At 43.1% G+C, this 14,657-nt stretch overlaps 1 protein-coding gene across 3 annotated transcripts in view; it reads left to right on the top strand.

Moving 5' to 3' along the window:
- The window catches only part of TECPR2 (tectonin beta-propeller repeat containing 2), a 106,828-nt gene that overhangs the window by 20,056 nt on the left and 72,115 nt on the right, over positions 1-14,657 (top strand). Inside the window, exons 1-4 of one of the 3 annotated variants that reach the window (XM_034992621.1) lie at positions 2,920-2,942; positions 5,705-5,757; positions 6,788-6,916; positions 7,313-7,444. In XM_034992621.1, coding sequence (XP_034848512.1) covers positions 2,927-2,942; positions 5,705-5,757; positions 6,788-6,916; positions 7,313-7,444 — 330 coding nt within the window. In that variant the 5' untranslated portion in view covers positions 2,920-2,926. Of the gene's footprint in view, positions 1-211; positions 254-2,919; positions 2,943-5,704; positions 5,758-6,787; positions 6,917-7,312; positions 7,445-14,657 lie in introns of those variants that run through there. The other 2 variants (XM_034992622.1, XM_034992620.1) reach the window with 2 other exon arrangements.

Below are 14,657 nucleotides of genomic sequence, written 5' to 3'. Positions count from 1 at the left end.
AGAATGTAAAATTTCCATTTTTAAATGTATAGTTCAGTGGTATTAAATACATTCAGGTTATTGTGTTTCATGAATTTTTATTGTTATTATTATTATTATTATTACTATTTTTAGAGAGAAGAAGAGGGAGTGAGAGAATCCCAAGCAGGCTCCACACCCAGACGGAGCCTGACGCGGGACTCAATCTCACGATTCTGAGATCATGACCTGAGCCAAAATCAAGAGTCAGATGCTTAACTGACTGAGCCACCAGGTGCCCCCCCCCCCTTATTTTTTAAGAGAGAGAGAAAGAGTGTTTCGTGCATTTTTAAAGCTCTCTTGTTAGGTATCTATACATTTAGGGTTGTTCTGTCTTATTAAATAGATCCTTTTATCACTATAAAATGTCTCTTTTTATCTTTGGTAATATTCCTCCTCTACTTTGTCTGGTGTTAATATAGCCTCTCCTATTTTCTCACAATCAGAGTTTGTATGATATATCTTTTTCCATTCTTACCTTTAGTTTATCTGTGCCTTTATATCCAAAGTGCATTTCTTGAAAATAGCATAAGGTCAGGTCTTCCTTTTTTATTCAGTATGACAGTCTACCTTTTTTTTTTTTAAACTCAGCTCTACGCCCAGTGTGGGGCTTGAACTCATGACCCCAAGATCAAGAGTTGTGTGCTCCACCAACTGAGCCAGCCAGGCACCCTGACAATCTCTACCTTCTATTATACCAAATTTAGGCCATTTATATTGAATGTAATTATTAACGTGGTTGGGTTTAAGTCACAGTTCCTCAACCTGACACTGTTGACATTTTGGTCAGGTGGTGCTGTCCTGTGTATTGTAGGATGTGGAGCAGCACCCCTGCTTTCTCCCTACTAGACGGCAATAGTATCAGCCAACTTGCAACAACCTCCAGACATTATTAAATGTCCCATGGCAGGGTGGGGGACAAAATTGTCCCCAATTAAGAACCATTAGTTAAGTCTACCATCTTGGTAATTGTTTTCTGCTTATGCCACCTATTCTTTATATCTTGTTGTTTTTTCTTTTCCTACCATCTTTTGGACTAATTATTTTTTCGTAGTTCTATTTTATGTCCCCTATGGCTTATTAGGCCCTATCTGTTTTATTTATTTATTTATTTTTTTTTAAAAGATTATTTGTTTATTTATTTGACAGAGAGAGAGACAGCGAGAGAAGGAACACAAGCAGGGGGAGTGGGAGAGGGAGAAGCAGGCTTCCCGCGGAGCAGGGAGCCCGATGCGGGGCTCTATCCCAGGACCCTGGGATCATGACCCGAGCTGAAGGCAGACGCTTAACAACTGAACCACCCAGGCCCCTCCAGCTGTTTTATTTTTCAGTAGTTTTTCTAGGATTTACAACATTTGTCCATCTACACTCAAATAATATTATATAACTTTCCAAAGATAGAAGAACTGTACAACAGTTTATTTTCCTTTCAGATTTTTTGTTGCTGGCATATAGAAATACACCTGACTTATGTACATTTCACTTATATTCTGTTTTATAGATTTCTTGGGGTTTTCTACATAGGTAATCACTTCTGCCTGTGAAGAAAGTGTTCTACTTCATTGTTTCTGATGTGCATGCCTTTCAGTTTTTTACTTGACTTACTGTCCTGGTTATAGGACCTCCAGAGTAATGTCCACAGTGAGAAGAGATGTCTTTGCCGTGTGTACACTCGTTAGGTATCGATTCCTCAGAGATGCTTTTTATTCCTACTTTTTTCTTTTTCTTTTTTTTTTTTTAAGATTTTTTTATTTATTGGGGCACCTGGGTGGTTCAATCTTTAAGCATCTGCCTTCGGCTCAGGTCATGATCCCAGGGTCCTGGGATCGAGCCCCGCATCGGGCTCCCTGCTCAGCGGGAAGCCTGCTTCTCCCTCTCCCTCTGCTTGTGTTCCCTCTCTGGCTGTCTCTCTCTCTCTGTCAAATAAATAAATAAATAAAAATATTATTTTTGACAGAGAGAGAGAGAGAGCACAGCAGGGGGAGCAGCAGAGGGAGAGGGAGAAGCAGGCTTCCCGCTGAGCAGGGAGCCCGATGCGGGGCTCGATCCCAGGACCCTGGGATCATGACCTGAGCCGAAGGCAGTCACCCAACCAACTGAGCCACCCAGGTGCCCCTCTACTTATTGCTCTTCATAGTTTTCTGAGAGTTTTTATCATGAATGAGCATTGAAGCTTGTCAAGTACTTTTTTTTTTTTTTGAAGATTTTATTTATTTGACAGAGAGAGACATAGCAAGAGAGGGAACACAAGCAGGGGGAGCGGGAGAGGGAGAAGCAGGCTCCCCGCTGAGGAGGGAGCCAGGTGCGGGGCTCGATCCCAGGACGCTGGGACCATGACCTGAGCCGAAGGCAGACGCTTAATGACTGAGTCACCCAGGCACCCCGCTTGTCAGATACTTTTTCTGAATCTGTTGAGATAACATGGTTTTTTTCTTTATTCTGTTAATATGGCATATTATATGTATTGAGTTTGATTATTAATTCAGCTGTGCATTACTTCTGTAAACCGCACTCTGTTGTGATGTAGTATCCTTTTTAAAAATCTTGCTGTATTCATCTCAGTAATATTTTATTATGGTCATTTGGTATCTGTATTCATGAAGGATATTGGTCTATAGTTTTCTTATGATGTCTGTGCTTTCTCATCATACATATAAGTGTCTTGTACTCTTGATTTTTTTTGTTTGTCTAAATGTCTCTATGTCTCTAAGTTGTTTAGACAGGCGTATATTCAAAGCTAACAGTTTTTCTGTCTTAGCATTTTGAAGATGATCTTCCATTGTCTCCTGGACTCCATTGTTTCTGTTGAAAAGTTTTGTTCTCTTTTGTTTTGTTAAAGATTTTAACTTTAAGCAATCTCTGCACCCAATGTAGGGCTCGAACTCGAAACCCTGAGATCAAGAGTTGCATGCTGAGCCAGCCAGGTGCCCTGAGAAGTTTGTTTTTTAATAATTATTCATATGTGGTCATTTGCCTTTTTGTCTGATATTAATACCATCTCATGGTCTTTGAGGTTTTACTGTTTCACTACACAGTGTGTTTAGTGTATTTCTTTCCATTAATCTTTTTTAAGGCTTGTACTCCTGAGGACACAGGTCTTTCATCAATTCTAGGCAACTTCTAGCCCTTACCTCTGAAGTTGTTGCCTCCTATTTATTCCCTTGTCTTCAGGCGTCCCAATTAGATGTAGTTTGGACCTTTGTATCTGTCCTCCAGGCCTCTGCTCTTTCATATTTTTTATCTTTTCCTCTTTCTTGCACAGATCTATTATCTAGTTCAATAATTTTCTTTCAGCTGTGACTAATCTGCTATTTAATCACCACTAAGGTTTTAAATTCTTTTGATTCTTTTTCATTTCTGATAGTAGCTTACTATTATGTTTTAATTTCCTTTTATATTTCTTGAAAAATTTAAGCATATTTCTTTTATGTTCTGGGTCTCTTCAGTCTAAATGTAATACTTGGGTGGGGGCAAAGGGTTGTCCAATTCTATTATTGCTTTTTTTAGTTGATTGTTCTTCATGGGGCCTTTTTCCCTATGGTAGTTTCTAATTAGGAGCTCTGCAGCTGGTCCCAATACGTGTGAATGCTGAGGGACCTGGGTCAAGACTGTGTCCCACAGATGGGCTTTATACTCACTCTGCCAGGCCCCTTGGACTGCTACTAACATCGAAGCACTTCACATCGACTGCTGGCATGGAGCCCTTTTGGAGTGGAAAAGGAAAATAAATTCAAACTCTGATGCTAAACAGGACAGGCTTGGGATGGCAGATTCTTGAGGAACATTTTTCTTTTTTAGTCACTCCAGTCAGTGTCTGAGAGAAGACAGAGTTGCCAGCAAATTGATTTTTCCCTAGTTTACACTTTCACTGAGGGTTAGATTTTCAGGGGTTCTTCAGGGGCTTTTGCAGGGGATATCAGTTCCAGCCCCCCACTCATCTGGCCTGAAGCCTCATCCTCGTTAGCCCTGCTCAGCTCAGGAAACCGAGGCTCTTGGTGTTGGCCAGATAGTCCTAGGGTGGCCCGTAGCTTCAGGGTTTGACAATATTTTGACAATATTCTTTTTGTGTTTGGCCCCTGTAGATTTTCACTTTCTAGAGATCAGCTATGCATTTTTTTAAAGGTTTTATTTATTTGAGGGAGAAAGAGCATGAGAGAGGGGAGGGTCAGAAGGAGAAGCAGACTCTCCACTGAGCAGGGAGCCCGATGCGGGACTCGATCCTGGGACTCCAGGCTCATGACCTGAGCCGAAGGTGGTCGCTTAACCAACGGAGCCACCCAGGCACCATAAAGGATGTTTTATGGGGGCTTCTGGGTGGCTCACTTGGTTAAGCATCTGACTCTTGGTTTTGGCTCAGGTCATGATCTTGGGGGTGCGGGATCGAGCCCCATGGGCTCCGCGCTCAGCATGGAGTCTGCTTGGGATTCTCTCTCCCCCTCTCCCCCTTCCTCCCATTCATGTGCATGTGAGTGCACACACATTTTCTCTCTCTCTCTCAAATAAATAAATTAAAAATTTTTTTTAAGTTATTTTATACATCTTACTCAGCATTTCTAGGTGTTTGGAGGGGAATGTTTTCCAGAATAGCCAGACTTCTACTGTAGGCAGTTGAAGCCTCATGTTTGCTTCTATCAGGAGCTAAGTATTGATAATCTGATTCTTGGGATGTTTTGGTTCTTAAGAACCATACATTTGTTAATGATTATATTAAATAACATTAACTCAAAGTGTTGGTTTATTAAAAAGCGTGTGTTCAAGCACCACACGTAGATATTCAGGCTTTCCGCCCGTCTGAGTAATGATTTTTATTTCGAAGCCCTTCATTTGGAAAAATTACACAGCTGTTTTGAATTTGTCTTACAACATGGCAAGATCTCCAGTAAGGGATTTTGATGCCTGATGTGGTAGCAGTTTTTATAATTACAAATTCCCAGGGTGCTGTTCTCTTCCACATCCTGCTGCCATATCAAGACGACCTGTGTCTAAAACATGTTCTGTCACCGTCTTCCCTCAGAGTGGCCCCAGTGGATTCTGCTCAAGGAACCATCACTCGTGTTTCCCACACTGCAGATCATAAAGTCCTTTTATTCTCCTTCCTCTCCACAAGCCTCCAGCCCTTCCATCTGCAGGCCTGTGGATTCACCCTCAGAGAGCGCGTAGAGCAGCAAGGCAGGGCAGGGCCCCTGGAGAGAGTCATACTTGGGTGTGAATCCTCTCAACTCCTCTAGCTGTGTGTCCTTAGACAAACCACTCACCTTTGGAAAATGAGGAAACCCCAGCACGTCCCCTCACGGTTGTTTGAGGAATCAAGGAGATAATGCATGTAAAGTGCTTAACAAGTTGTCTGGCGCAGGGGAACGCTCAGTAAAGGGGAGTTGCTGTGCTCTTTTCCTCGTTGCTGTCATCATGCCAACCAGGTCTTGACAGAGTCTTCTTTCTTCATTGGCTTTGTGCTCATTCATTTTGCCACTTCTCCAGACTAGGCACATAGTACCTCTCGCCTGAACTACCGCGGAAGGCTTCCGGCTGGTCACACTTCCTCCTCCTCCTGTGCTGTGCCTGATTGGGGTTATCAGAAACACCTCTGATGGATACACTGGCAAAGTCAGGAATCTTCCAGGGCTCCCCTTTGCCTTCCTATAGCTTAAGATCCAAATTCCTTACCTCTATCACAATCTCTCACCAGATACATTTATAGTCCACGAGAATACCCTGGAAGCTGTGAAGTACCAGATGGAAGTGAGTACAGTCATCACCACCCCCACTGGCTGTAGGCGGCTTTTCATGTGCGTGGCTCACTGCCACAGCTCAGCTTTAGGAGGGCGGGACTGCGACCTACTTTAGGTTATATTACCATAGCAGCTGACTCAGTATCCTGAATGTGGAGGGTATGCTTCCACACTTGACAGATTGATTACCATCTAAATTACTGCATCAAAATGTAGGGATCAAAGTAGTTTATTGGAGATCTTGCCATATGTCTTAGCAAGGTCAAATGGTTGTGTTAATTTTTCTGAATGAATAAGGTTTCATTCAATGGGCGGGAAGCCTGAATATCTGTGTGCAATGCTTGTATGTGTGCTTTTTTTTTTTTTTTAAGATTCTATTTATTTGAGAGAGAAATAGAGAGAAGGAGCAGGGGTCAGGGAGAGGGAGAAGCAGGCTCCTCACCAAGCAGGGAGCCCGACGCGGGGCTGATCCCAGAGATCATGACCTGAGCCAAAGGCAGACGCCCAACCAGCTAAGCCACCCAGGTTCCCCTGTACATGTGCTTTTTAATAAACCAGTGTATGAAGCTTGAGTTAGTGTTATTTGATTACTGATCTAAGAACAAATCCGTTTACAAAGCACTTTCAGATGCATCGTCTCCTTGATCCTTGTGGCAAGCCTGCATGGCAGACAGACCATGGACTACAGTGGTTGAGTGGCTTGTCCAAGTTGAAAGAAGGAAGCAGAACTTGGGTCTGGGATAGCTTTTACTCCAGTCTCCTGTCTCCAAGCTTCTTAGCATGCTCTCGTTAAGAGCTCAGAATATTGAGACTTGATTGATGAGCATTTCCTTCATTAGAAATGTGTTTTTTATTTTGTCATTTCAAGATGAAGGACCTAGAAGAAAAAAGGAGGGTTTTAACAGATGTAATTGTTTTTCTGAGTTGCATACATTTTCAACTAGGGCTTTGTAGAGGCTGCAGCCTGATGCGGCTTCTGCCTCCAAGGGTAATGTTTACATTCCAGAAGCTAGCCTTGTCTTGAACGTTTGCTCTTTTAGGGGAAAACTGAACCCATCACGGTGGTAAAGCTGCTGAGCTGCTTCGATGACCTTGTGGCTGTGGGCACCGCCTCCGGGAGGGTTGCTGTCTTTCAGCTTGTATCCTCGCTGCCAGGGAGAAATAAACAAGTAAGTACTAGTCACTTTGGCATTTCTTAACTTCTTGGCAAATTCCTCGTGGATCTTCAAATGAGAAATCCTCATCAGCCTGGAAAATACATGCTTAGAAAAACTTCACCCTGTGCTCTTAATAATCGGATAACATTTTGGTTCTTGGTAGGACACTTGGCAGAAAGCACGTTTGGGTAATTTAGACTGTGCCTAATATTCTCTGGCTCCCCTCTGTCAGTTTTAAAGAGAAAAAGCCAGAGGGAACCTTGAACAGGGTTTTGTGTAGAAAACAAGGTTGGGAAAACCAGCTCCTCCACGATTAGGAGGGCCTGTGTACCCCCGTGCCCCCAGAGCCCCGTCTCACAGTGTCTGTTCCTTTCTCTCCTTGCGCTCATGCTTACCGGTTATTCCCAGCTTCGGAGATTTGATGTCACCGGTATTCACAAAAATAGCATAACAGCTCTGGCTTGGAGCCCCAATGGAATGAAATTGTTCTCTGGAGATGACAGAGGGAAAATTGTCTATTCTTCTCTGGATCTAGACCAGGTGAGATTATTTCCAGAAGTATTTTTGGCCTTCTTATATTTGGAGAAATTATATCCATAATTACATTTTAGTTGGTCAGTTTGTATTCTCAATCGTTGTCCCTTTATAATCTCATTATTGTTGGTAACGTTATCCCTCAAGGACTTCTCTAACGTCTTCTGAGCTTCTACTTCTGTGACTAAAGGGTTGGCCTTTGTTTGCACTGGCCCCTTCCTTCACAGTGTTCATTGTCCTGTTGTCTCCCACTGCTCCTTCGAACAGAAGCCATTGTCACTCCTCCCTCCTTAAAGGGTTTGTAGGAACCATGCGAAGCCTTTCATAATCATAACTGTTAACAGAGGTCAGTGCTTTCAGGGGGCAGAGAGCTCGCCCCAGTTAAACCTTGCCTCTCACGTGGGAGGGAGTGGGCCGAGGAAGAGGAGGTTTGGTGGCAGCCCGGTGCCCAGCCGCCACCTTTGTGTCTGTTGCTTTGTTTAATCCTCACAACAGCGTCCTGAGTTACGTGTGCTCTTCCTCCGTCAGTAGATGAAAAACCCAAGGCTCAGTGACCCCGTCACTAGCCCGGGGTCACAGCGAACACCTGGCAGAACCCAGCTTCAAACAGGCTCTGCTCCAAAGCCCGCACCTTTTCCATCGCACGTGTGGCTCTGTGCAGGCCTGTGCTTTGCTGGGTCACATGTCTGCCCAGCTAGACTGAACATCTTGGTGGCACGAGCCTTTCATTTTCTTATGTGTAGCCTTCATTCCTCATGCATAGTAGGAATTCAGCAATTATTTAGTCCCTCTGATCCACGACTGACCTATTGCAAGTTCTCTCCAGTGGTAGTCCTCAAAGTTTTTGGTCTCAGGACCTCTCTGCACTCTTAAAAGGAGGATCCCAAAGAGCTTCTGTTTGTATGGGTTATAGCCTCTAAGTGTACCATGGTAGAAATTAAAACTGAGAAATTTAAAAATATTTATTAATTTTATTTTGAAATAAAGCTATTATTACTAGAAATAACATTTTTATGAAAATAACTATTTTTGAAACAAGTGAAAAGAAAGACACTGCTTTACATTTTTGCAAATCTCTTTAATAGCTGGCTTGATGGAGGACAGCTGCGTTCTGCATAAACTGTTACAAATACATTGTTTTGGGAGGGGGGAAAGATGGCGGAGGAGTAGGGGACCCTATTTCAACTGGTCCCCGGAATTGAGCTGGATAACTACCAGACCACTCTGAGCACCCAAGAAACCAGCCTGAGATGTAAGAAGATCTGGATCTCTACAAGCAAAATATTGCAGGCGGTTGGTTTCAAGGTACGAAGCAGGGAGCCGTGATTCTGTGGGCAGATATTGGAGGATAAATGGCAGCGGGAGGGTGCCTGGCCTACACCGCCGGTGAGGGACAGCCTCGCGCGCTGCGGACGGGCACAGACTCGCAGACCGGTAGCAGTGGGGAAAGGACTCTAGGGCAGCCCCCGGGGCGGAAACCCAGAGCGGGCTGCGCGGGCGAACCGGGAGCGGCTGGTGGTTTTAGAAGCACAGAGGGCAGAGACGTGCTCCAACCTGGAGGCAGGACTGGGAGCGCTGCGGAGGGGCGCACAACCCAGGCCGCTGCAGTTTATAGCAGCACAGACAGAAACGGAGACAGTGTGGCCTGGAGAGCTCACTGAAGAGCAGACTGTGATCTCTCTGCTCTGAAGCAGAGGGTTGAAAACGGTCTCTTCTGCTCTGACTCGCGGAAGAGACGCGGAAAGCCGCCAGGGAAAGCCGCCAGAGAACAAAAGCCCCAAAAACTGATTCCCCTCTGAGCCCATCCCCCACCACAGGGGGGCAGGGCAACTCCGCCCAAATAGGGTTGCCTGAGTAACAGCGTGGCAGGCCCCTCCCGCAGAAGAGAGGCTGGGAAAACAAGAGGCCAGCAACCCTAAGGTCCCAAGAAAACAGTTGCATCTTGCTTGGGTTCTGGTCAATAATTTGGACTCTATACATTCCCTCAAACATCCATCAACAGAATGACTAGGAGGAGGAGCCCCCAAAATAGAAAAGACTCAGAGACTGTGACTTATGCTGCATATTTACAAGTGGATGCAGATATAACCAAGATGTCGGAGATGGAATTCAGGCTAGCAATTGTGAAGACAATGGCTAGAATGGAGAAACCAATTAATGACAACATAGAGTCTCAAAGGGCAGAAGTGAAAGGTGAATTGGCAGAACTTAAAAATGCTATCAGTGAGATCCAATCCAATCTAGATAATCTAACAGCTAGGGTAACTGAGGCAGAAGAGCGAATAAGCGACCTGGAAGACAATATAATAGATAAAAAGGGAAAAGAGGAGGCCAGGGAAAAACAACTCAGAATCCATGAAAATAGAATCAGAGAAATAAGTGACACCATGAAGCGTTCCAATGTCAGAATAATTGGAATCCCGGAGGGAGTGGAGAGAGAGAGAGGACTAGAAGATGTATTTGAGCAAATCGTAGCTGAGAACTTCCCTAATCTGGGGAATGAAACAAACATTCGCGTTCTAGAGGCAGAGAGGACCCCTCCCAAGATCAAGGAAAACAGGCCAACACCCCGGCATGTAATAGTAAAACTTGCAAATCTTAGAACCTAGGAAACCATCTTAAGGGCAGTTAGGGGGAAGAGATTCCTTACGTACAGAGGGAGGAACATCAGAATAACGTCAGACCTATCCACAGAGACCTGGCAAGCCAGAAAGGCCTGGCAAGACATATTTAGGGTACTAAATGAGAAGAACATGCAGCCAAGAATACTTTACCCAGCAAGGCTTTTATTTAGAATGGATGGGGAGATGCAGAGCTTCCACGACTGGCAGAAGCTGAAAGAATATGTGACCATTAAGCCGGCCCTGCAAGAGACATGAAGGGGGGTTCTATAAAAGGAGAAAGACCCCAAGAGTGATCTACAACAGAAATTTACAGGGACAATCTATAAAAACAACGTCTTCACAGGCAACATGATGACAATTAATTCATATCTTTCAGTAATCACTCTCAACGTGAATGGCCTAAACGCTCCCATAAAACGACACAGGGTTGCAGATTGGATAAAAAGACAGGACCCATCCATATGCTGTCTGCAAGAGACTCATTTTGAACCTAAAGATACATCCAGACTGAAAGTGAAGGGATGGAGATCCATCTTCCATGCCAGCGGACCTCAAAAGAAAGCTGGGGTAGCAATTCTTATCAGACAAATTAGATTTTAAACTAAAGTCTGTAATTAGAGACACAGAAGGACACTATATCATTCTTAAAGGGTCTATCCAAAAAGAAGATCTAACAATTGTAAATATCTATGCCCCCAACATGGGAGCAGCCATCTACACAAGCCACTGCTAACCAAAATAAAGAGTCATATTGATAACAATACGTTAATTGTAGGAGGGAGACCTCAATACTCCACTCTCAGCAATGGACAGATCATCTAAGCAGAAAATCAACAAGGAAACAAGAGCTTTGAATGATAACATTGGACCAGATGGTCCTCATGGATATTTACAGAACATTCCACCCTAAAACAACAGAATACTCATTCTTCTCAAGCGCACATGGAACTTTCTCCAGAATAGACCACATACTGGGTCACAAATCAGGTCTCAACTGATACCAAAAGATTGAGATTATTCCCTGCATATTCTCAGACCACAATGCTTTAAAACTGGAACCCAATCACAAGAAAAAATTTGGCAGAAATTCAAACACTTGGAAACTAAAGACCACTCTGCTCAAAAGTCAACCAGGGTCAACCAGGAAATCAAAGAAGAACTTAAACAATTCATGGAAATCAATGAGAACGAAAACACATCGGTCCAAAACCTATGGGATACTGCAAAGGCGGTCCTAAGCGGGAAATACATAGCCATCCAAGCCTCACTCAAAAGAAAAGAAAAATCCCGAATTCACCAACTAACTCTACACCTTAAAGAACTAGAGAAAAAGCAACAAACGATGCCTAAGCCATGCATTAGAAGAGAAATAATTAAAATTAGAGCAGAAATCAATGAATTAGAAACCAGAAACACAGTAGAGCAGATCAACGAAACTAGAAGTTGGTTCTTTGAAAGAATTAATAAGATCGATAAACCACTGGCCAGACTTACCCAAAAGAAAAGAGAAAGGACCCAAAGTAATAAAATTATGAATGAAAGGGGAGAGATCATGACTAACACCAAGGAAATAGAAACAATTATTAGAAATTATTATCAACAGCTATATGCCTCTGGATGAAATGGAGGCCTTCCTGGAAACCTATAAGCTGCCAAGACTGAAACAGGAAGAAATTGACAACCTGAATAGGCCAATAACCAGTAACGAGATTGAAGTAGTGATCAAAAACCTCCCAAAAAACAAGAGTCCAGGGCCTGATGGATTCCCTGGGGAATCTACCAAATATTCTACCAAACATTCAAAGAAGAAACAATACCTATTCTACTGAAGCTGTTTCAAAAAATAGAAACAGAAGGAAAACTTCCAAACTCATTCTATGAGGCCAGCATTACCTTAATCCCCAAACCAGGCAAAGACCCCATCAAAAAGGAGACTTTCAGACCGATATCCCTGATGAATATGGATTCCAAAATCCTCCACAAAATCGTAGCTAATAGGATCCAACAATACATTAAAAGGATCATCCACCACAACCAAGTGGGATTTATCCCCGGGATGCAAGGGTGGTTCAACATTCGCAAATCAATCAGTGTTGATAGAACACATTAATAAGAGGAGGGAGAAGAACCATATGGTCCTCTCAATAGATGCAGAAAAAACATTTGACAAAATACAACATCCTTTCCTGATTAAAACTCTTCAGAGTATGGGGATAGAGGGAACATTCCTCAAGTTCATAAAATCTGTCTATGAAAAACCCACAGCAAATATCATCCTCAATGGGGAAAAGCTGAGAGCCTTTCCCTTAAGATCAGGAACACGTCAAGGATGCCCACTCTCACCACTATTGTTCAACATAGTACTAGAAGTCCTAGCAACAGCAATCAGACAACAAAAAGAAATAAAAGGTATTCAAATTGGCAAAGAAGAGGTCAAACTCTCTCTTTTCACAGACGACATGATACTTTATGTGGAAAACCCAAAAGACTCCAACCCCAAATTACTAGAACTCATACAGCAATTCAGTAATGTGGCAGGATACAAAATCAATGCACAGAAATCAGTTGCTTTCTTATACACTAACAACGCAACTGTAGAAAGAGAAATTAGAGAAACGATTCCATTTACAATAGCACCAAAAACCATAAGATACCTCAGAATAAACCTAACCAAAAAGGTAAAGGATCTATACTCTAGGAACTACAAAACACTCATGAAAGAAATTGAAGAAGACACAAAAAGATGGAAAAATATTCCATGCTCATGGATCAGAAGAATAAACATTGTTAAAATGTCTGTGCTACCCAGAGCAATCTATACCTTCAATGCCATCCCAATCAAAATTCCAATGACATTTTTCAAAGTGCTGGAACAAACAATCCTAAAATTTGTATGGAATCAGAAAAGACCCCGAATCGCCAAGGAAATGTTGAAAAAGAAAAACAAAGCTGGGGGCATCACGTTGCCCGATTTCAAGCTATATTACAAAGCTGTGATCACCAAGACAGCATGGTACTGGCACAAAAACAGACATACCGACCAATGGAACAGAATAGAGAACCCAGATATGGACCCTCAACTCTATGGTCAAATAATCTTCGACAAAGCAGGAAAAGACATGCAATGGAAAAAAGACAGTCTCTTCAATAAATAGTGCTGGGAAAATTGGACAGCCACATGCAGAAGAATGAAACTCGACCACTCTCTAACACCATTCACAAAGATAAACTCAAAGTGGATGAAAGACCTCACTCAGTGTGAGAGAGGAATCCATCAAAATCCTAGAGGAGAACATAGGCAGTAACCTCTTTGACATCGCCCACAGCAACTTCTTTCAAGATACATCTCCAAAAGCTAGTGAAACAAAAGCAAAAATGAACTTTTGGGACTTCAACAAGATAAAAAGCTTCTGCACAGCAAAGGAAACAGTCAACAAAACAAAGAGGCAGCTCACAGAATGGGAGAAGATATTTGCAGATGACACTACAGATAAAGGGCTGGTATCCAAGATCTAGAAAGAACTTCTCAAACTCAACACCAAAAAACAAATGATCAAGTCAAAAAGTGGGCAGAAGATATGAAAAGACACTTCTCTGAAGAAGACATACAAATGCTAACAGACACATGAAAAAATGTTCATCATTAGCCATCAGGGAAATCCAAATCAAAACCACATTGAGATACCACCTTACACCAGTTAGAATGGCAAAAATGGACAGAGAAAGAAACAACAAATGTTGGAGAGGTTGTGGAGAAAGGGGAACCCTCTTAGACTGTTGGTGGGAATGCAAGTTGGTACAGCCACTTTGGAAAACAGTGTGGAGGTTCCTCAAAAATTTAAAAATAGAACTACGCTATGATCCAGCAATTGCACTACTGGGTATTTACCCCAGAGACACAGATGTAGTGAAAAGAAGGGCCATACGCACCCCAATGTTCATAGCAGCAGTGTTCGCAATAGCCAGACTGTGGAAAGAGCCAAGATGCCCTTCAGCAGATGAATGGATAAAGAAGATGTGGTCCATATATACAATGGAATATTACTCAGCCATCAGAAAGGATGAATACCCAACTTTTACATCAACATGGATGGGACTGGAGGAGATTATGCTAAGTGAAATAAGTCAAGCAGAGAAAGTCAATTATCATACGGTTTCACTTATTTGTGGAACATAAGGAATAGCATGGAGGAGGGACGCCTGGGTGGCTCAGTCGTTAAGCGTCTGCCTTCGGCTCAGGTCATGATCCCGGGGTCCTGGATCGAGCCCCGCATCGGACTCCCTGTTCCGCGGGAAGCCTGCCTCTCCCTCTCCCATTCCCCCTGCTTGTATTCCCTCTCTCGCTGTGTCTCTCTCTGTCAAATAAATAAATAAAATCTTTAAAAAAAAAAAAAAGGAATAGCATGGAGGACAATAGGAGAAGGAAGGGAAAAATTGGCAGGGGGGGAATTGGAGGGAGAGATGAACCATGAGAGACTATGGACTCTGAGAAACAGGGTTTTAGAGGGGAAGGGGGAGGGGGGATTGGTTAGCCCGGTGATGGGTATTAAGGAGGGCACGTACTGCATGGAGCACTGGGTGTTATATGAAAACAA

This window comes from Mirounga leonina, unplaced genomic scaffold (genome assembly GCF_011800145.1).
Source record: "Mirounga leonina isolate KUSES-001 unplaced genomic scaffold, KU_Mleo_1.0 Mir_82, whole genome shotgun sequence".
NCBI classification, from domain to species: Eukaryota; Metazoa; Chordata; class Mammalia; order Carnivora; family Phocidae; genus Mirounga; species Mirounga leonina.
This window is presented reverse-complemented; position numbering and strand designations above follow the sequence as displayed.